The following is a 22,333-nucleotide window of genomic DNA, read 5'->3' on the forward strand; positions in this document are numbered from 1 at the left end:
ATGACGAATCTCACCCTTTTTGCCCACTCTAAAGAATTCGACTTGACTTTTCTAGACGCTGTGGGGAGCGCAAAGATTCGTGATGGAGAGAGGAAAAGGAAGACGCTGGAAAGCAGAATGGAAAGAATCGTCTCTTCAAAAAGTAGAGTAAAGTCGAATCCACCGCGGCACCGAGGACCCGCCCAGGGCCCAAAAGATTCCAGATCATCCAGGCATGACGCAGAAATTGACATCACTGGAATTTGATGCTATCGTGGTAGACTGTACACACTTCCAGTGTTCTCTTCTTGGTGCTTTATGCCCTTTCCTGTCTGAAGATGAAAAGGAAGAAGCTTGACAGCTTTTTGTTTGCACATTGGGGACTTTAGACGAGATCGAGGGAAAACAAATACTTATAGAGCAGAAAGTTCTTGATTGGATTGTTGATTTCAGCATTCACCCTGCCGTCAAATTGATCGATGCACCAGGGGCTGAATAATAGTCCAGGACATGCAACTAGAGAAGTAACCTCAAACGCCAGGGTTGTGCTTATGGGAGTGTCCACACTTGAAGGGTATACGCTAAACTGCATAGAGCAGGGCAAAGTCAATGCGGTCAGAGAGGTGCAAGGTCAGTATGCTGGAATGCCGGTAACGCTCAAAGGTATCCATAGGCTCAGCAGTACATGCGTAAATCTTCAACTTCGAACCAACAACTTGACGAACTTCTACAAGATGAATTCCGCACTACAGGTGAAGCTTAGCCAATAAGACCGTTTTTTTGGCCAGATTGAAATGAGTCAGGAGAGGAGCGCGTAGTCGAACGTCGAGTACAGAACATTGGCTCAGTAGACCGCAAGTTTGCAGTCAGCAGCTCTACCCGTTTTCAATCCCCAAACGCTCAGTGCCCATTCATGACCTAGATATTCTGATTTCAGGTAAATTATATGCAGGTAACGATGATATCGTCGGCTGTCTGGTTTGTCTTGAGAGTAAAAATGTTGGAGCACTCGGTTGTTGTTGTTTGCTCATGCAGGACCGTTTGTCTGGGGCATGAGGTATGCCACCAGCCGGATCATAACGCGATATCCTCACACACTATCAATCCTTGGGTCAAATGGATGTATATACCGGCCTTGGGGGCGTTATTCTAAACCCACATGCTAATAGTCTTTTTGAATGGTGTGGCCATTCACATGGTAAACTAGGCAGCGAGCTAGAGATAGCATTCACAAGAATCTACTCGATCTTTACAAACTCCGTAGCATCCAGCAGAACAATCACTATGTCGTAAAACTGATATAACCCAAACATACATTCTATGTCATAATTTCCCCAAAATCGCATTTGCCTCGCTGTTTGTCCATCCCTTTCCGTTATAATGTTCAATCTTCGTATTCCTGTTCCATGAGCAAAATTGCTTCCCCCCACGTCCGAACAATCTTCATGTTCTTATCTTTATGGGTTGCAAAGGCTGACCACAGCAAGACTTTCTCATGGCTTGTCATTTCTTCCTCTTCGTGGCCATGTATATCTTGGGCAGAGATCCACCCACACTCCATAAAGAACTGCTCCGGGCGAACAGTTATGCGTCCCTTCTTGATAATGTATTTCGACAGACTAGTTGCATAAATCTTCTTTGTCAATGAAGCTTCATTGTGGATCCAAGATCCGACATATATCCAACGCGAATCCCAGCCCAGAATTCGTGATTTGATGGTGTACGCCGTATGAGGCCTAATTTCGCGTTTGAAAGAGGTCTGAGTGGCTCCGAGAAGGAGAGCAGGCCGACCATTTACCTTTCCCTTTGTTTCCCTACCGTCTCTGCCTTTATGCTCAATCTCCATGTCATCCATTGGCCATACAGGTGCGATAATTTGTGCCATTAACTTGGCTCTGGATACTTCGAGGTCAGAGAAGAATGTTGAAGCCGACTGGTAGAGATTCAAGTCGGTCTCCAACTGGGGTTCGTTTGTGTTAACGACCACTGGTTGGAACAAGGGGTGCTGTTTGATCAAATCTGCTGCCCTTTCTTGACTAATCAGGCCGATGTTGCTTTCATCTCCAACATGTGGTGCAACTAGGTGTTGTCGCTGGTTTCGAACCCCGATGTTGAAATAACAACTCGTCCGTGGTGTACATAAAAAAGGCAGCCGTTTGAGGCTGAAGATGACCAAGGCCAATAGCACAGCGCCATACCAAGTGTAGAAGATTGGTACAACATTAGCCGTCAGCCATGTTTTAATCGTTGGCCCATCAAGTGCCCAGTTCTCGGCTACCATGAGTATGGCAAAGTTGTAAGGTGCCCCGAGGTCTCCGGCTGGGTTCCTCTAGATCATAGCTCATATGATGCTTTCACCGATATTTAACGAAGATCCCCTCCAACAAATGAAACGGGTGAAACTGGATGAGGGCTATGCTTGGACAATTTATAGCAGCTGGACCCACAAACCTGCCAACAAATATGCGCCGACAGAGGGCGTTCAATTATAAATAATGCAAAGAGGATGTAATAAAAAAAAATCTCCGACATAGAGAATGCACAAAAGCTCCGACGACAATGAGAAGTCAAGCCGATTGGTAGTTATAGGTGCGTTTAGTAAACGCTAAAGTCAATACAGCATTCAATAACTAGCGACAGCCGAACACTAGACATGATCAAGTTATGCTGGTTACCTTCAGTATATGGTTAGGATAGGGATAGCAATAGCTTGAGATGTTCTTCAGTCATCATTTTCAACGCTTCGGCACACAAATGTAACGTTGCTGAAAAGAGAAACTGAAAATAGAAGTAAGATGACAACATGTCATCTGATACAGTTATATCTTCATATTCAAGGCTTACTTAGATCCAAATTAGCATCTCCAAGCGAATACTTCCACATTGTGTAGTCCCACCGTAGAGTAGTCAAGCCCAGCAAACTAATAGAATACCCCAGGCTGTAGATGGAACTATTCCTAAACCATGTACATTGGTAGTCTGACACTCTGCTTACAGCTTGCAGGGTAAACAGGGATTGCACCATAAACAGTCAAATACATCAACAGGAAATTACCTCAACAAGGTATTTCGGTTTACGGTCGTTGCTATTGCTAAAATTTATCCATACTAAACCGTGAATAACCTAAAGATACCCGAAAGAATAAAGTTAGAATAAATGGGTAGGTGATTACATACATGCACCCATGTCATCATGATTTGTTACCAATATCTAGTAAACAAAAGTAGATAATAAATAATGACAGTACGAGACGTTGCAGCTGATCTATATTTAGGAAGGTGCGCACTAATAATGCCGTAAGACGCACATTTGCGGACAATCCTCATTTATGAGAGAGTAACTAGATGAGAAGGTACATGATTGGAGTACTTGGGATACTATCTCATATGTCAAACGAGATGGCTAGATCAGGGTCCCATCGGTCGCTCGATTTGGGATGGTTATCCATGATGAGCTACCTGGCTCCCAATTTCTCCCCCCACTATCAAGACAAAATGGAAGACATATATTCTGATTCGATTCCAAATCATATGTTATAGAATACACTTAACGAGGAAGAGCTTTAGAAGCACTTATATTTGAGGTAGGCGCCAAAGTAACCTAGGAGTAGCAGATAAGAAGCCTTCGAGATGCTGACGTTGTCTCAAGTTACACATGACCACTGGCATACTGGAAACCAGTCGATCTGGCAATCCAAATCTTATACTATATGTTATTTCACACCTCCCTCATCGTGTATCTTTCTGAATTGCTTCCGAGTATCGACTATACATCGCACAAATGACTCAGATATCGACAGCGGAAGTCTCCGACTTATCCTCTATTCCTCAGTTCAAGAAGGGTACAACAAATGCAGAATCGCCCGAATCGAAACTATATCAGAGCCAATCAGGTCTGCAACCATGAGAAGGACGCATTGAAGAAAGCCGGCGACCGCAGTCTGCTTCCATAGAAGATATGGTTGCATTGGATTCTCGTTGTCACGATGATAAGACTTCAGCTCGCGACAATGTCTGAAAGATTACCGGCTTCAGATTGGCCCTTCTCTGTTCAGCCTTATACACCACTGCCCTATTATACGGGCTTGATACCACTATCGCGGCCGATGTCCAAAGCGCGGTGATTGAGGCATTCGAAGACATTACACAACTCGCATGGCTTGGTGCTGGGTTTGCTCTGGGCTCCGTGGCAGTCATCTTACCATATGGAGCACTGTACAGCAAGTTCTCTTTGAAGTATCTCTACATCGGAGGGATAACCGTATTCGAGCTTGGTTCTGTACTATGCGGCGTTGCACCTTCCATGAGTGCGCTCATCGTCGGGCGTGTCATCGCTGGAATGGATGGGATGGGAATGTATCACGGTGTTCTGAACCACATCTCCGCATTTACCACTCGTGAAGAAAGAGGAACTTATATTAATGGTGTTGGATTTGTATGGAGTCTGCTGCAGTACGCAATGTTGCAGGAGTACTGGTGGTCAAGGTTTCTCAGATGAGCAGATTCGCGCCGTTATTGCCGGAGCCCAGAGTGCACTATTCGAACAGCTGAATGACAATATGAAGCTGAATGTCATTCTTGCAATCATGGGAGGTATGCAGGCTCCGTTCATCTTGGTTATTATGGCTGGAGCGGTGATTATGGTTTCCACTGCTGCGATAAAGAGGGAGAAGCTGTTTGGAGAAATTGTGGTCGTTGGATAGAATATAGAATAGCTGCTAGTGGAGTGTACACTCCCCCAAGCCTTTATGTGCCCAGTCTCTTGCGATAGATTTTGGCTTATGATGATAAATATACATACGAAAGACACATCGCAAGGAGATGATGCTAAGATCAACTAATCGCTTCCCAGAACAAGAGAAAATTAGCATACACTTACTGCCTTGGCAGTATTTAAAGAAAGCAAACTTGGGTATATTAGCATATTAAAATTGATCAAATGCTTTAGAAGATCAGACTAACGTATCTGCGCTTGTGACATCTGGCTATGCTCAGAATGTTTCGCTTCGCGAAATCGTTTAGTTCTTATGGGAAAATTCGTTGCCGAATATACGGTCTGAGAAATATACAGTTGAGCACCACGACTTGGTGAGAGACTAGAGCAACTACGCATTAGAAATAAATTTTCTTAATGCACGTGCCATCAGTGTTCCCAAATAAGTCCTTTAGTATATTTTCCCCTTCCGGTTCCCCTTTAAAACAGCTCTTGCTGATCTGGCCTCGCAGTAACGAAACACAGAAACCAGAACAGGGATTAGTTGCTGCTGATTTTGCAGGGGGAAAGTTGGAAGAAACCTGGGTTTGCGGGGTCTTGATAATTAGTTGGTCCATGTCGAAATTGAGAAAATATCTTTCAAAGTTATAAAGATAGCCATGTGTAAGATAATTAGACTGATTCTGGACGAATATGATAGTCTTTTGGTTCTTGATGGGGACGAAACGATGGCAGGATGAGGCGTTGTCATAACCTGGAAATTTGGCAGAAAAGAATCTTTTGCAGTAGCGGGGGGTGAAAGAATTTTAAGTAGGCGTACGTGAAGGTTTTTGGCTACAAGTGAATTGTCAAGGGACAATTCAAGTAACACAGATGACCCAAGTCACATATATATGTAGTAATCGGAACACAAGAGCAAATTTATTACTGAACTACAATGACAAAAAAAACCAGAGTCCATCCTTAAAAAAAAGAAAAGAAAAGCAAAGAAAATGAAAGCTGGGAAAAAGAAAAAAAAAATTGACTACAAAAAATTACGACGAAACTCGGGCCGCCTCCTCCGCCACCACCATCTTCTGCAGCATCAGCTGCCCATCCGATCCCGCGGCTCCCTTTCCCAAAACCGACTCAGCAAACATCCGAAGCTGCATTGTCATGATGGCATCCTCGTAGACGACCACAATCTCGATGTCCCGGGTCATGGCGTGGAGGTCGTGGTAGTTGTCGGGCCGCTTGTCGATGCCCTTGGTGAGGCACTCGACACGCTTCTGGTCAGACCACCAGGGGGGCATCAAGCCCTTGGCTTCCGCTTGGTACAGGAAGCGACGGAACGCCGGGCACGAGCTCACTCGACCGCTGTAAACGCTGTCGTTGTTTGTCATGCCGCCGTAGGTGAAGTCATCGGCCTCTCGGAGCCGGAAGGAGTCGATGAGCAAGACATACACGTCTTGCTTGTGTCGATCGTGTAGCCAGATGCCTTTGGCGAGGCGAGCGAACGGGTTGGTGATGTATGTCTTGAGAAACGGCACACGGTGAGGCTTTGCCAAAGTGGCGAGAGGAATGTCCGTTGGATTCACACAAAACAAGTTCCTGTGAGCCATCCAGTCTGTGAGCTGGCATTCGATGCTGCAGTATTCCACAGATTCGCAGTTAAGGCAGGATCGAAGAGTCAACGCTGGCTCGTTGACGGCAGGATTATGTTGGCATCGGGCACATGCAGCGTGGGGAGCAATTTTCTCAGGAGAGCCATCTCGGCCACCAGAGTGAGATGCCTTCTTCCTCTTGGAGAGCTTGGCGTAGGCGTTTGTGTCAACGTTGTGTTTGATGATCTTGAGGAAGGGAGGAGTCTGGTTAGAAGACACAGTTTCTACCAGCGCTTCGACGAGTTGGAGTGCCTCAATAATGTTCTTAACCGAGACCTTTAGCCCGGACAGAAGAAGAGCCTCGACAACTGTGATGGTGGTTGTGAGAGAAGCGTCTTGCTGGATGGCATTCTCTATGGCTTCTTCATGATTGGAAGGACTAGCTCTTGGTTGCTCAAGCATCGACGTGATGAGAGATTCCTGACGAGACATTGGAGCGGCGGTAGAGGTCTCTTCTTCACTGATGAGCATCATGCTGATAGTAGAAGTTATTTCGTCCTGATCGGCGAGCATGTTTCCGATGATAGAAGTATCTTGCTCTTGATTCTCAGGCATCGGTACAATGAAGGTCTCTTTGTCATGATCAGATACCATGTTGGAGACAGGAGTATCTTCCTCTTGATATTTAGGCATGGTGATGACTATTGAGAGTCGCTTCTTTTCGATAACCAGGCGTTTGTTAATGTTGGTGATGACTGGTGATGGATGTTCCAGGGTGTGGAAACTTCAGAGAGAAAGAATAGAAGGAATTTAACAGTTACCAATTCAGCGGTTGGTAAACAACTGAAAAAAATTGATAATTAAGTTGAGTGATTGGGCAAACAGTTGGCCGCCAGGTCACTTTTCATGGGAGAGGGGGCCGGTCAGCGGATCAACTTTTGCCGCGAATACCTATGATTCACAGTCCAACAGGAAGACAAAATCCAAAGCACTCAGCACATAGCAATGAAAGCCATAGAGACACAAGGACCAACAAAGCAACTTGATTGTGCTCGATATTTACAGCTCAGCTATTGAAGTCTTGCTTCATCCTCCATGCCATTATCTGCATCCTATTTCATTTCCCACTCTTTTAAAACTACGATTTAAGGCAGTTGATATAAATCTGAAGGGAAAGTGAAACATTGGCTGCAACCTGCTAACTCTCTAGCTCTTTGGCACATTTAGTTCCCACAAATTTTCCACTTGCACAAACACAACTTCTTCTTTTCAGCATCTCAACGTGCAAACAAAGCTACATCAATCACCAAACATTCAGGCATTCACCTGTTCAACATCCAAGCACTTCTGCAGATTAATTGTCTTTTTCAATTTCTTGTTTCCTCTCCCCGTTCTTCTCGAAAACCCCTGATGATGTTGGTGTTGTCCTAGGTTGCTCACATCGCCTCCTTCTCTCGCTCAACACAAGAGACGCATTCTTCCATTCCTTTGCGATATGGTCCCAAGTTCCAGTCTCTGCGTTAAGTTTTTGATTTCTTTGTTCCAAGAAGCTTGATTTCATCTGTAGTGACACTAGATTTTAGCCCTGAGGATGCTGCGATTTAAGATCGATTCCTACAGACGAAGCAGATAATTCTACGGCCTCTGTCGTCTCTGTTCAGCTGGTACTTCAGCGCTGTTACAAGACTTATTAACTTGAGTAAAACCCTCTCTTCTACTCACAGATAATGACACTCAACAGGTGCCCGTTTGATGAATCCCCTTCTCTTTCGCTCAGTCTTCTGCTTTTCTATATCGGCTAAGTTCCTCTGCTTGTTTTGATCTAGTCAAATAATAACGTTCTGTAGACCTTCATTGACAACCTTTTCCCCCATTTGTGCTCTGTTGTTAAGTTTCTCTTCCCCCAGTCCTCTCGTGGCCAGATCTAATAACATTGATAACGAAATAAGACTCAGGATATCCTTTTAGGCTTCGCTTGCTTTCGATACGTTATCAGGGAGGAAGTAGCGTTCAAGTTCATTCTCTCTCATCCAAGTAAACTTCTCTTTGTCGGTTTCTTTTGTCTTCTACTAATGGCTTGTGGCAGCAACGACAAATCATCCAGTGACCCATCGTTTTCCACCATCACTTTATCATCTCGCAGCTCTCTGAGTTTCATCATTACTTCCAATTCCCTTCTCTCCATAAACAAGCAGCTAATTCTTCACAAGAAACCTCCCCTATCTCATGCGGGTGGGTGGGTGGACGTCTTCATCCCCCCAGACCAATTCTAAGTCTCCCTGCCCAAACAATGAAAGAAGCACTCGTCACTGACTTTAGATAGTTCCTGCAATCGACGGGCTCCTCGCAATTCAGCTAAGTCACCATGTCCTTTTTACAGACAATATGCTAACTGTCCACAGACGTCAATGCTTATGTGGACCCTTGCTTACTTTTCTTCTTTCTCCAGGTAATTCGTACGATCGAGGATACTATGAGACCAAGCAACTGTTCGTCGACAACAGTACAGGCCAACGAATGGACAATGCAACCCACCGGCCGATATACGAAGAAGGTAACCATTCTTATCTAGCATTGCGGAGAGTTCCTACTAAAAACAAATTTAGTCAATTTTAAAGAACGAACGAACCGAAACCCAAGAGGGTCAGAGATGTATAAACAAGCGGCGCGGACGCGGAGGATGCTGGCACCTTTTCGTTTTTTCTTAAGCAAGCTTCCATGTTCTTTCTATTCATACTGATCAATTCAAACACTGATAAATTTCTTCTAGTATACCCATTCATCAAGCCCAGCAGGTCACATCATTGCCTATTGATGCCATGAAACAGAGATATTTGAGAGGAGCGGAAGTGGAGGGTGGTGGTGCCTTCGGGCATATACTTTTGTCAGTTGTCCCCGAATCTACCCATCAGCAGAGTCACTGATCACCCATCTTGTATTCTTGTTTTCCCATCTATCACTCAAAGGAGTAAAGTAAATACATAGAATATGGATAGTCACTGTGATGGTGGGTACAAACAAAAGGTAGGACTCTTTTGACACTAAGCATCTGCAAGTTCCCCTCTCAGGTAAACACGCACAGCTTCTAACATTCACTGCGACATTTCATAGACCATATACCCAGCCTACCGAAACAGAATTAAAAATTATGATTCAATGCTTTGAAGCGCACGCATTCGGGTGGAGGCAGCAGCTGTAATAATTCCAAGCTCATACTAAACGCAGGTGTGTCAAGGAGGCAGAGAGAGATGGGGAGGAACTTCGCGGTACCAGCAGAGATCTTAGCAACGACGGCATGGAGAACACTTTATCTCACCCATTCACATTAAACTAAATGAACTGGCAGGTAGACAAAATCGGCGAGACTGCAAGAGGATTCTCAACCATCTATCGAGTTCGGTTAACGAAAAAAGCGGCAAATAATGTTTGTCTTAAAAAGCACATTCTATTTTTATACATAATCAATTCTCCGTAGAGCCAAACATGGTGAGTACAATCTCCACAAATAACAGCTACACTCCAACAATGTTGTTCTGGATATCTCCTAGAATGACTAACTAAAATTTGATCTCAGATACTAGCATGCTTATGCCGCGGAGATCTCAGAATCAGTCTCCTCCTGCATTCGTCGTGAGTCGCCGCTCAACACCTCATTACTAGCTTGCGACTAAGCTTCTGGCTCAGCCTCCCTGCGAGTTTGCCCACTCGTCGCGTATACCCGCGAACGAGCAGCGATTATAGGATCAGCTGACGGCTCAATACCTTGCACGCCAGGGTCGACATTATAGACGATAGTGTTCTTCTGAGGAGGAAGATCTTCTTTATCGGTAACCTTGGTCAAGCTGAGCACACCAAGCTCCACCAGCTTACGGTCTTCCGGCCATATTTTGGTGCAGTCATCTGTAATGTCATCCTCCCCGGCGACCTGCGCTACCAACTTGAAGCTAATTGGCCCCTGGGCAAAGATATCAGGTAGCTCATCGAAGAGAAAATTCGGCCCCTTGGCCTCGAGCTCGCTCTGTGTCAAAAAGTGTCTCCCTGACAATGGGATCCAGCGATATCGGATAATGGCAGATTTACCGGCAGCATTGACAAACTTGAAAGCGTTGATGGAGTAAAACGACTGGGTGCCAAAGTTCTTTGCGGTTTTCTTTTCTTCCAGCACGAAAGGGGCGGCCTCGGGATGGTCCTTGACATATTCCTCTACAGTGCCGTCTCTGAAACTTTTGAAGAACGCAAGAACATTTTCCGGCGTACCAGCGGGGAAAAAGGTTGATGATTGACAGACAATATCGGTCTTGGCGCCATCCCCGATCAGGAATCTCACAGCGAAGCCATGAGGAGTTGCGTTGGGGTCGTTTGAAGGCAAGTTCGGAATACCAGTGAAGAGAGAAAATCTAGCTAGAACTGGTGTCGAGGGAGAGCTGAAATGGGGTGCGGTGGACCATTCCTTGGCCTCGTCTGTTGGAGTAAAGGAGCCTGTAACGAAGATACCTTTGGCATGGGCTATACGGGAAAAGCATTGCTATCAGATGTGGTTCTGCTCGCCAGTTTTGGAATAAACATACACGGTCTAACATTGTCAAATCGCCCAAAAAGGTCCTTGAGGGTGCTGATCAAATCGAGATGAAGCATTGTGACGGTTGTTTCAATAATTTTTGGATAAAGGAGGATGAAGGAAATGAACGTTGTTGGAAAATAATGTTTGGGAAGTTGTTTCAATTGAATGTTTTATTTATACTTGAATATAGAGACTACATACCAACACTTACTGCTGACATTGAACTGCAGCTGATAGGCTATGTATCTGAGTGGCTGAACTATAGCCGTTTAAGTCGCTAAGTGGCCAGCTTGGCATAACTATCCCCGGGCTCTGTTTAAGCTTTTCCGAGGAGATTTGGCGAATTGGGAGGAAGAAAGCCGCACCATTGTTATATATTTGGTCATGGAGATATCAAGTGCTTACTGTACCGGTTACTACAGTTTCCACCCACGACAAGGCTGGCATGGTGATAGCTTTCAAAAACGCACAAAAAGTGCCTTAAGAGACAATTCCAAATACCCTTAACTCTATTTAGCCGCCTCGTTCAGTTGGCTTATGAGATCTTTTCACCAGTCTTTATGAGTAAGACCTAAATTTCCGTTCTATATCTTCTTTTGACTCCTATTTTGGCTCTTTTGATGATTGATTATGGCAGTTGATGTGGTAAGCATGCCCACTGTTGGAGGGGAAGGCGGACGAGATTCCGAAGCTAGCTGTTGAATACTACCCGCCGTTTCTGCATTGGAGGAAATATGATTCGTTTATTTATTCGTGTGTGAACCATCTAGACTGGATCGTATGATTTAACTCGGTAATTGAAATGGAAGCGATGGATTTTAATTGTAGAGATGATTGCTTTACCGCGTTGTTTCTCACTAGTTTTCACTCAGGCCTCATCGATCTACAGAGTATGGTAACGCCCTCAACCCAGCTGGAAAAGTAACCAATGAGAGAGAGTCTCGAAGGAATCCGAGCCGAACTAAGACATGCTTATTTTTTCTTCCAGAAGCAGTAGATGAAGAGAAGATACCTACTGGTATGTATTTCTAAGGTTTCCCTGTACAGGGTACGATAAGAGGCTACGATAAGAGGCCTCGATAAGATTCACGTTTATCTCCACAATCCCAAACGAGATCAATGTTAGTAAGCGGTTGGCGTCCTTACATCATCGATGCCTTAAGGCCATTTTGGTTCAGAGAACAGTCAGCAACAGCGTCACCAGACTAATTAACCCAGCTATGGTCGCGTGGGAAAAAAAGAGAAGAATTGAACGAAAAAAAAAAAAACTTTCTCTCTTTGGGCATAATACTAAACCTTCGCGAGAACGAGCCGAATTTAGCGTTGCGGATTCACGTGTGGGCTGAGATGCCACTAGAAGGGCGTACCGAACGACAAGTACAAGTAGGCGGCGCTGGAGTTGATATCTGACTCAAACGTAAAATCCGAACAGGTACGTCTAGTAATGAGTTCGGCTAAATGCTGGAGGGCGGAAACTGCAGCGTATCTCACACAAATGATGGCGAGCCGTGCTACGCGAGGTACCACCATGGAGCAACCACGGCATCTCTGCTCCGTAAGGGATCGATTATAGCGTTGAGCATGTTTTGTCAGCATCTGCAGGACTGGCAAGTCCCGGTGGGATGGGATGGCGGAAATGTCTTCGGATAGGACGCTTCGTATTTTAGCAGAAGAGCGATGCCTGATGAAGGCGGAGACGCGGGTTGTGATCTTAGCACGGGATATGGTAGTGATAGCGATAGCGAGGAGCCCTGCAATCTGCCAGGTAGGTATGGAGTATGTAGTAGGATGCAATGCTGCATATCGGCGGCCGTCGTGCTGTCAGTAGCACCAACCTGCTGGTAACAGCGTAGCATCAATAGCATGGGCTGGGCTTCCGGAGTAGTAGGTAATTTGCATGGCCCTGCTACAGTAAGGACGAAGCGCGGTATTACGCACATGGGCCTCCAACAATACAAGCAGCTGAGAAGAGGCATCACATCACATCTACACCAGATGAGATCAATGATACTTGGTGTTTTCTGCCCCCCGTGTTTGCCCCTAACAGCTGCTAACCCGGTGCTAAATCTCTTGGCCGCACGTGCGGAACAACAGCCCAGCCGAAGCTGCAATGACAGAATCCACCCTTTAAGATTATCCCCGGTGACCTTTTCCTCAAGTGGGCAGGCCGCATCACCAACAAGCGCCACACACGCATTACCAAAGCTCGCTGCTTCTTATTCATCACTCGAAATACGACGCTCGATAAACGTATTACGTGCCAAGCGCGATCCGCTGACCGGCGCGGCGCCTAATCATGAACCGAGGCCCTTGCCGCCCTGATGCCTTCGCACCGTCCATGGAAACTGGTCCTGCTCGATCCTGCTCGTACTTCCTCGGACTGCGAGAAACCGAGTACTGTGGGAAGCAAAGTATCCGAGGGTTCCAGATGAATTGTGCGAACATCATGTTTGAAATCAGCGAGTTTTGCTGATTAATCGGAGGACTGTTTGGGAGTCATTCGGCGCAGGATCAGCCTAATGGCTCGATCAGCTGGAGACAACATCCGGAGCACCACTATAGGGGTGTGGAGCGTCGGAATTACACACGACATCGTTCGACTATGCCGTCTACTATGTGCAGTACCCTTGACGGAACAAAGGAGGCGAGACACAAGCGAAGAAACAATAGACGCAATACCTACTCCGTATACTTGACCCAAGCACTGGGGGAGATCTCAACGAGATCTTGTCATGACACCAAGATAGATACGCGTCTGGATGGGGTGCCAAGCGTCTCTCAAACAACCAGATAATTCCTCGGCAAAAAAAAAAAAAAAAAAAAAAAAACAAGTGGGTGGATCTTCGGCCAGCTAAGACGCCGTCCGGTTGTGCTAGCCATAGAGGAGCAACACACGGATGGGCAATGAGGCGCAGATTTCTATCTCCGATTCAGAGCTCGGGCACAGACAATATCAGTCCCACCATATGACGAATGGAGCAATCGGCCCTCTGTTAGACTACACTTGGCACGGATCAGCATGCAGTTTGTCGGCAGCCACACCGTGGTGCACTTCGGTCGCTCGGCACTATGGTGTGAAGGAACAGTGTGGAATCAACAAGGTGGCAACGTGCCACGGCCTGGTAATATGCCCAATCTGCACTGCTACTTGGCTGCTCCCCGCACGATATCACGTAGCAACCCATGGCAGCCTCGCGTATTCAGCTGGAGGCAGACTCTGGGGAGAAACGAGCCGCTGGGTTCGGGGACCATATCACAAGTTTATGAGCTGTTTGATACCCCAGTTGAAAGCCATCATCCGACGTCGTTTCGTCTTCCTTCTCCAAGCACCTCTACCGGAAAGAATCACATCTATCCATCTTTTAGCCACGCTCCATAATACTAATATCCTGCATATGGATAACGGAGCCGCTGGTGACCCAGTGCCGACTCCGTCGTCTTATATCCGAACTGAACGACTTACTAGCAGCACCTTAGCCCACGGCCGGGGGCCCATTAAACCCGACGCGCGAGGGATGGAGCGACTAGTGCTAGAGCGCCAACAACGTGGGAAAAGAAAAAAAGGAAATGATTAATTATCTGTCCGGCCTCTTTGTTAAATAACGGCTGTGGCGCTCGTTCGTACCCAGTCACCCTGGCTTTCTTTCGCCTTGTGGTAACCGAAGCATCACTGCCGCCCTCTCCATCTCGACGAGCTTCGGGAACGAGTAGTAACGGGCATATCGAACTTACACGAGTTTGGAGAATAAAAAAGGAGACTTCAGAAGAAGCTCTCTTGTGTGACTGTTTACAGTCTTCAAATACAGCTCAGAGGCGAAATGATACGTGGAAGCAGAATATTCTCGATAAACCGGTAATCAAAACATTCCAAGAGGACCATTCTCATCAACTACGGACTTATATCCCAAGGAAACTCGAAGAAAATAAGAGTCTTGGCTGTTGACGCCACCATCTATCCACGATGGGTGCCATCACCCGTATTCTCTCGCGGCCGGTTAATAAACCGTACCGCACAAAAGACCTTCACTCCAATGAACCCCCCTTCATAAACGAACAAGGCTACATCGACTTCGCCCCCGGAGATGTCGAGAACCCGAGAAACTGGTCAATGGCCAGACGGTTTTTCATCACCGCCGCGACCGTCTTCCTCGTCATGAACGCCACTTTTGCTTCCAGCGCCCCCAGTGGCTGCTTCCCGTCCATTGCGGAATCCTTCGATGTTTCTATGGAGGCTGCTGGCCTGACAATTACTCTCTTCTTGCTTGGATATTGTGCTGGCCCGCTCATCTTCGCCCCCTTGAGCGAACTCTATGGCCGTCGCTGGATCTTCTACTCTACCTTCACACTCTACCTGGCTTTTAACTTCCTCTGCGCCTTTGCGCCCAACTTTGGCAGTCTCCTCGTTGGCCGTTTCCTTTCAGGCACCTTTGTCTCTGCGCCACTCAGTAATGGACCCGGTGTCTTGGCTGATCTGTGGAACCCTATCCAGCGTGCAAATGCCATGGGCGGCTTCGCAGCCATGCTTTGGATTGGACCCTCGCTTGGTCCTATTATCGCAGGTTTCCTGGAACTCAAGAAAGACTGGCAATGGACCTTCTATGTCCTCCTCATGCTTGGTGGCGCCTCAGCCCTCTTCATGCTGACTATCCCCGAGACCCATGCCCCAACTGTCTTGCGCCACAAGGCTAAGCGCATCCGCAAGGCCAAGATTCCTGGTTATGAGAATGTCAAGGCTCAGATCGAAGACAGCAACCAAAGCTTCGTTGGCGTCTACAAGGTTGCTCTCACTCGGCCATGGATCATCCTCTTCGACCCCATCTCCTTCCTCATCGCCATCTATCTCTCGGTCGTTTACACTCTGCTCTACATGCTTTTCACTATTTACCCCATCGTCTTCCAGGAGAAACGTGGCTGGAATGCAGGAGTTGGCGAGCTCCCATTGCTTGGCACAGTTTTGGGTGCCATGTTTGGCGGCGTCATCGTCATCTTTGATACACGCCGTCAGCAAAAGAAGATCGACACCGGCATGAAACAAATGCACGAGATGACTCCCGAGGATCGTCTTCCCCTGGCTATCACTGGCGGCATCACCTTTGCAGTGGCCATGTTCTGGTTCGCTTGGTCAGCTAACTTTAAGTATGTCCCCCCCCCCCCCCTCCCTTCAAGTCATGTCATGAACATGGCAAAACGTACAAAGACTAGGTAGACTAACAACCCTCTTTTCACAGCTCCGTCCACTGGATCGTTCCCACCATTGCCGGAGGCTTCCTTTCCACCGCCCTCCTGCTACTCTTCGTCGGCTTCCTCAACTACCTCGTCGACGCCTACCTCATGTACGCCGCCTCCGCCATCGCCGCCAACACCATCATGCGATCCGCCTGCGGTGCCGCCGCCCCCCTCTTCACCGTCCAAATGTTCCACGCCCTGGGCGTCGGCGGCGGTGGTTCTCTCGTCGGTGGTGTCGCCGCTGTCCTCGCCATCATCCCATTCATGTTCTACAAATACGGCGCCGCCATCCGCGCCCGCAGTCGCTTCAACCCCAAGGGCTTCAAGCCCCCCACCAAGGACGTAGAGGCCGCCCCCGCAGGTGTCGTCCTGGAGGACCCCGACGAAGGCGAATCAGAAGATTCCGAGTCCGACTCCGGCGCCAGCACTGTGGCTGGAGATGAGAGCGGAGAGAAGAAGACCGATGAGAAACATGCCGGACACAAGCGAGAAGAAGCCGGCGAACACACAGAAGCATCTGCTTCTACCGAGAAGGTGAAGTCAGAAGAAGCTGTTTGATTAAAGAGAAGGGTTAAAAAAATGGTGATCATGGCATCTTGATTTTTATGAGCATTGTTTTGGGAAACATTGTAATAGATAGCGGGCAACCTCACTTTTGGCATACAAGCGGAGGCATAAAGCGGTAATGATATCAATTTGTTTGTAGTTACGAACTATAGAAGAACTCGCCACACGTTTATAATTCGAAATGGTGTCCTTGGGAAAGGGGTCAACATATTGGTCTACTTGTTCGTTTTTGCTATCAATGCCTGTAACAAAGTTGACAGGCGATACTAATGCCTAATTCCTAATCATTATTCCCTAATGACTATTTGTAAAACTACCAACACGCAAGAAGCAGTGCAAAGTGTACCTAAGCAACACCATGCTTAGGTTGCGATACATGGCTCACCCCAATCTCCAACCTCATCATCAGATCTTGCTCAGGCGGTATTCTCGTCCGACTTGGCACTGGACTCCCTGTTCGCCATCTCCACCATTTCTTGTATGCTCAATCTGCGGAAATGCTGCTCATCTCGCTCCTGGCGTGTGACGTATCCGGGGGGTACCCAGCGGGCACTCTCCCATGGCGCAAGGTCGTGCATGCTGTACATGATGTCCACGCTCTCTAGACTGAGGAGCGATGACTCGTACAAGTACATCCAAACTATGGCGGCAGCGGCGAGATTGGCGCTGGCTAGGATGAACCCAAACGCGTACGACAAGCCTTTATCGGCATGCGGGGTGAGGAACCCGATCAAAACTGCAATACTTGTCAGTCACATCGGTCTCATGTCCATGGCATGGTATGGGGAGGGCAAATCTTACAGTTACCAAGCCAATTGGCTGCTGTGGCCAATGAGGCCTGCTTTGCACGCGTGCGTAGAGCAAACGTCTCGCCCATGACAACCCAGGCAATGGGACCCCAGGTAGCCGCGAACGAAGCAATGAACATACAGGCTGACAGGATCATGACGACACCCAAGGTATTCGAAGGTGCGGAATGGTTGGTCGCGGTGCCAATAGAGGCAAAAATCGTCATCCAAAAAGCTTGCCATAATGCGCCGAGAATCAGAGGCCATCGGCGACCAAGCTTGTCAACTAGATAGACGGCGAAAAGAGTGGTGGCAACATTGACGGCGCCGAGAATAAGCTGCACCAGGAATGGATCTTTGATGTCGGCAGTTGAGAAGATGGTAGTACCGTAATAGAAGAAGTAATTGATGCCGGTCCATTGCTGCAGGAAATGAAGGCCCATACCCAGGAGGGTACGATATCGGGTCTTGGGAACCTTTGACTTGAGCGAGAAGCACTCAATCCACGAGGCACTGCCGCTCTGGCGTTCCAACGCCAAAACTTCCTTCATTTCGTGCATGTCGTTCTCAACAAGGACATTGCCAGGATCTTTGCTCTTGCCTCGAAGACGTGACAGCGATTGGCGGGCTTTTTCCTACTTGTCCCTGCCAGCAAGCCATCTTGGTGATTCTGGAGCAAAGAAAATGCCAATTCCAAGAGGAATCGAATAGAAGGCTCCCAGGCCGATGACGAGGCGCCATGAGTCGTTTTCATCTTGATGGGGGCGCATGAAATAGCAGACAACGTTACCAAACAGTATACCAATGGTGATTAGGAGCTGGTATGAAGCGACGACGGCTCCTCGAATCTCACGTGGAGCGCACTCAGATTGGAACATGGGAACACCAACAGAAAGGTTGCCGATCCCGAGGCCTGCAACAAATCTGCCCATGGTGAGATGGACCCAGCTCTTAGTTGCGGTAACCTGAATGACATCTCCCATGAAGAAGATGAACACCCCAATAGCGATGCTGATTCGTCGTCCAAACCAGTCCGACATACTAGAGTACTGGTTAGACATCTGCTTTGAAAAAAGAAGGAGAAAAGAAAAGAAAAGAAAAGAAAAAGGAAGAGAGATAGAGTTAGCTTACTACGCGCCGCTCAGAGCACCAACAAGACAGCCAATGCTGAAGAAAGAGACAAGAAGAGATTTGATAGTGGGTGAGCCATCGCTAAGGAACCGCTCGACGAAATTGTTGAAGAGGATTGTGCCGGAGATCTGGCCGATATCGTAACCGAAAAGGAAGCCGCCAATCGAGGTGATGACGGCAAGGAACAGGGCGTCGAAGCCGCAGTCGGCCCCTTTGACCTTGATAGATCTGACGAATGATAGTGTATCAGCAACAGGAAGCAAGAAATACGAGCAGAGGTAGGTATCCTGATGGGCCGAAATTTCTTGGTCCCTCAGAGCTACTCACATGTCACCAAACATAATGCCAAGTCTGCAATTACGCAAATGGCAAGCTGGGAGGAGTTGAGAGTGGATGGACGTGAAGATATTGATACGGAAGCGAAGCCTTGGCTCCGGTGCTAAGTCTTTGGAAACGATCGTTGCTCAGAAGAGATGGGAGAGCTGGGCCCTGTAGATGAAATAAAGAGTAAGAATTTCTCCCGACGCCTCCAACGTAGCTACGCCTCGACGAGGCGGCTGCGAGAAGTGATATGAAAGTGAAAAGACATACCTCAGCAGATGGAAGAAAATCAGACTGCCTTCCATATGAAGAAGGCACTCGGTAACGAGGAAACTTGTTGCGTTGTTTGGAAGGAAATTTCTGTGGGAGGGAAGCTTTGACTCGACTTGCCCAAAACATTGACCGCAGCTGATCGAAACTTCATCTGAACTGCCCAGCCCTTATCTAATCGCTGAACCACCTGACCTCCATGGCACCCCCTACATAGGTACTAGGTACTAGGTATTAATCATTGAATTAATTGCTGTAGGCAAGTTCGAGGTAGATTCCAGCGCCTATTTTTCTTTCCAGCAGCCTCGTGAGCTTGAACTGTTCTGTAGCTAAAGCCCGCGTAGAGCCTTCAATGTTTTCAGATATGTAGATGACTCTACCTGAAATATAGGATCTGATTGATATCACTGTATTGACAAGTTCAAACCTATGTTGGATGATCAGCCTCCTGCATGCCTAATAATCCCACTGTGATGTGACCACATACTCGTCCGGTTAACTATGAAGCTCGTAGCAATGGCCGCACATCTAACGGCTATCTATCCAACGATTTATCCAGTGTAGAATCCGCATGACTCTTCAGCTTAATCGCAGCCTCAGTCATGCTAATGTGGTATTGCCATGTCTCGACGAGGCAGCGACGTCATGGACTCCGGCACCAGAGACGAGTCCAACGATGGGAGTAGTGGCAAAGCAATGCCTATGAACTCTTGATTCCAAATCTCGTAGTGCAATGTCAAATTGTCCATTTTATCGTCAAGACTTGGCCTAGATCATTGCTCGTGGCTATTATGATCCTGCTTCATGTGGTGGCCATTTCAGCATGATGCGTTGTCGTCACATGTAACGTAACATCGACCGTTGGTTTTATCTTTATCAATTCCTGTATAGAAATCTATAGGTATATTCATCGTTAGTAAATATTATCAGAAATAAATATCGATCCTCTCTCTCGGGTGGCTACGGCATTCTCCCTGATAAAACGAAGGAGTTATAGTTAGAGCAACCTACTTGGGAGGTATTCTTTGTCAAATATGCCTTAGTTTTTACTCACCATGAGGAGATTTGAAAAGACTGGTAGCGGACAAGTTTGATAGACAATGTGATGAGCAGTATACCAAGATGGAAAAAAAAGAGGGACCCAAGGAAACATCTCATGCGTTACAAATAGAGCCAAATGAATTGTTTACCCGAAACTCCTTTGCAATTTTCTAGAGGATAGCAAATAACCTCTGCTTCAATCTCTGCAGCATCCCGCTGTTGTGTCTGTTGGTAGCCGTTAATTGGTCCATCGTCCCCTCTTTGTCTAGAACCAGCGCTAGAGACAACCCCCCTCGACTGCCACCCATGTGTCTGGTATCTAGACCCGGAAAAGACGGCAATTTCGCATGCTCAATGTATCACTGAGCTAGCCTGTTGAGGCTGAGAGTGTAGACTGGTGATTCCAAAGAGCCATGTCCAGGTCAAAACATTGATTGATATGGGACTATCCATGGTGTGGAAAATCCATCAAGTCACATACGAGTAGACTAAGAATGAATGTTAACAACAACCTTGATCCTTTAGAGTGATTACGTACCCCTTGTAGAATACGACATAACCAACAGGGCTGATTGGTTCACCCCGGGGACGTCATCTTGCAGACTACTGGCCATTAACCGTTTAAAGCTCTTGCTATTACCGAGGTCCTTCGACTAAACAACTCTTTTTCAACGTTCGGGGGACTTGACGCCCTGTCGATTAGGATGTGGAGAACTGTTTCTTTCTTTAGACATCGAAGACAACCCATCCTGTGGGGATGGCTTAGAACAAAAAAACGGGTCGACAGTCTACAGTTGCCTTCGGTTAGCATCGATGTCTTTTTTGGTGCAAGGGAAACATCGGGAGGTCGGGCCGAGCACCTTACCACATTAGTTTTGAAGCTTAGCTGAGAGTGCTGGACTTGAAAAGAAGCAGTATAGCTTGCGGATGCGGATCCGAGAAAGGCTATGCTCGAAGAAGAAGAATCCGTCAGAGGGCGCAACCCTTATAGCTGCTTAACATGTTAAGGAAGAACAGCCTTATGACTCAGGAGGTCCAAAGGACTGTTATTCACATTAGAAAAGCGTGGCAGCGAGGTATCAAAGTACGCTGTAGACGACATTAGATGAGCGAGCCATGCTTAAGGGTTCTCTTGATGGAGAAACATGGCACTTTCCGGCACCAGGCTCTGACGGCTGTCAGACAGCATTGCCGTCTTTAGCCCGATATCGTAACTCTCGATTGTTCGGGAAACTGCGAGGACAAGAGATAGCGGGGCTCGATGATGTGTGTTTCAAAAGAGTGGAGGAGACTAATGCGAGAACACGGGCAACAAACGTACAAGCCTTGAGCCCGCAAGTGGGAAAAAAAGGCGAATATGGATAGCGCAACACCGTGCAAGCTGAATGCCGGAAAATTAATTCACCCATCTCCATCTTGGTCTGTCATCCAGGGTGTCGGGCTTACTCCCAACCCGCAGCCCGTGTCCTGCAGCCGACAAACAGCGGCTTATTGCCTTGCAAGCGCCTCTGCATCTTGCAAGAAGCGGTGTTTGTTGAAGTGGACTACATCTATTGGGTAGAGAGTTTTGGGTTCTTACGCTCGTACGCTATTGTGTAGATGAAACAGTAATTCTAGCTCAAAATCGAAAGATATGGGGCCGTGATCTCGTATTCTGCACAGCCATGTGCCAGCAGATGACGTCCCCTGCCGCCAAGCCACCTCGATGGACAAACAGAAAATGGAGATAAGATGCACCATGTGAAATGTTGACCAGAAAAGGAGAAACTTGTGTCCATGCTAAGCTGGGTATATGCTAGGTAGGGCCACTTTACTCCAGATCCTTGCAAAACTTGCTCCATAGTGAAGCGGCTAAAGAGAGACAGGCGACTTGCCCCGAAACTGCTACTCTGTGTTTGCAGCACTCGTAATTACACCATATGATTTGTTACAGGACGGAGTGATGTGGATTGTAAGCGGCCGTTTTGAAGACGCATGTGGCTGCGAGACCTGCCATTCGTTGCAGTTACAACGAAGGAAACTTAATACGAGAATTTTAAACGGCATTGATAGACATGACGCTCTGGTGCTCATGCAACCAAACAAATGACTCGTTTCTATGCTTCGTCCACAACAGCCTACGTAATCTGCATCATGTCATGATTACAGGCAC

General features: G+C 47.2%; 6 protein-coding genes across 6 annotated transcripts; 2 read left to right on the plus strand and 4 right to left on the minus strand.

Annotated features, from left to right (window-relative positions):
- Positions 1-1,510: 1,510 nt before the first annotated feature.
- On the minus strand, positions 1,511-1,978 carry TRIVIDRAFT_8237 (uncharacterized protein; the record flags this gene model as incomplete). Its single annotated transcript, XM_014096537.1, has 1 exon — positions 1,511-1,978. A coding segment is annotated over one exon (468 nt), but the record flags the coding sequence as incomplete, so codon positions are not given.
- Positions 1,979-3,760: 1,782 nt separating this feature from the next.
- On the plus strand, positions 3,761-4,682 carry TRIVIDRAFT_67317 (uncharacterized protein; the record flags this gene model as incomplete). The annotated part of the gene is made up of 3 exons (XM_014096828.1): positions 3,761-3,872; positions 4,035-4,335; positions 4,448-4,682. 3 exons carry the CDS (start codon positions 3,761-3,763, stop codon positions 4,680-4,682), a joined length of 648 nt encoding a protein of 215 aa, XP_013952303.1.
- Positions 4,683-5,751: 1,069 nt separating this feature from the next.
- Positions 5,752-6,372, minus strand: TRIVIDRAFT_18556 (uncharacterized protein; the record flags this gene model as incomplete). Its single annotated transcript, XM_014096829.1, has 1 exon — positions 5,752-6,372. A coding segment is annotated over one exon (621 nt), but the record flags the coding sequence as incomplete, so codon positions are not given.
- Positions 6,373-9,943: 3,571 nt separating this feature from the next.
- On the minus strand, positions 9,944-10,911 carry TRIVIDRAFT_45138 (uncharacterized protein; the record flags this gene model as incomplete). Its single annotated transcript, XM_014096830.1, has 2 exons — positions 9,944-10,782; positions 10,845-10,911. The coding sequence occupies 2 exons, from the start codon at positions 10,909-10,911 to the stop codon at positions 9,944-9,946; spliced, it is 906 nt and encodes a 301-aa protein (XP_013952305.1).
- A 3,887-nt stretch (positions 10,912-14,798) lies between these two features.
- Positions 14,799-16,621, plus strand: TRIVIDRAFT_44387 (uncharacterized protein; the record flags this gene model as incomplete). Its single annotated transcript, XM_014096831.1, has 2 exons — positions 14,799-15,973; positions 16,066-16,621. 2 exons carry the CDS (start codon positions 14,799-14,801, stop codon positions 16,619-16,621), a joined length of 1,731 nt encoding a protein of 576 aa, XP_013952306.1.
- A 425-nt stretch (positions 16,622-17,046) lies between these two features.
- On the minus strand, positions 17,047-18,890 carry TRIVIDRAFT_67321 (uncharacterized protein; the record flags this gene model as incomplete). Its single annotated transcript, XM_014096832.1, has 5 exons — positions 17,047-17,366; positions 17,432-18,012; positions 18,058-18,459; positions 18,550-18,777; positions 18,877-18,890. 5 exons carry the CDS (start codon positions 18,888-18,890, stop codon positions 17,047-17,049), a joined length of 1,545 nt encoding a protein of 514 aa, XP_013952307.1.
- Positions 18,891-22,333: the final 3,443 nt, after the last annotated feature.

The sequence above is a fragment of the Trichoderma virens genome (genome assembly GCF_000170995.1).
Source record: "Trichoderma virens Gv29-8 chromosome Unknown TRIVIscaffold_87, whole genome shotgun sequence".
NCBI classification, from domain to species: Eukaryota; Fungi; Ascomycota; class Sordariomycetes; order Hypocreales; family Hypocreaceae; genus Trichoderma; species Trichoderma virens.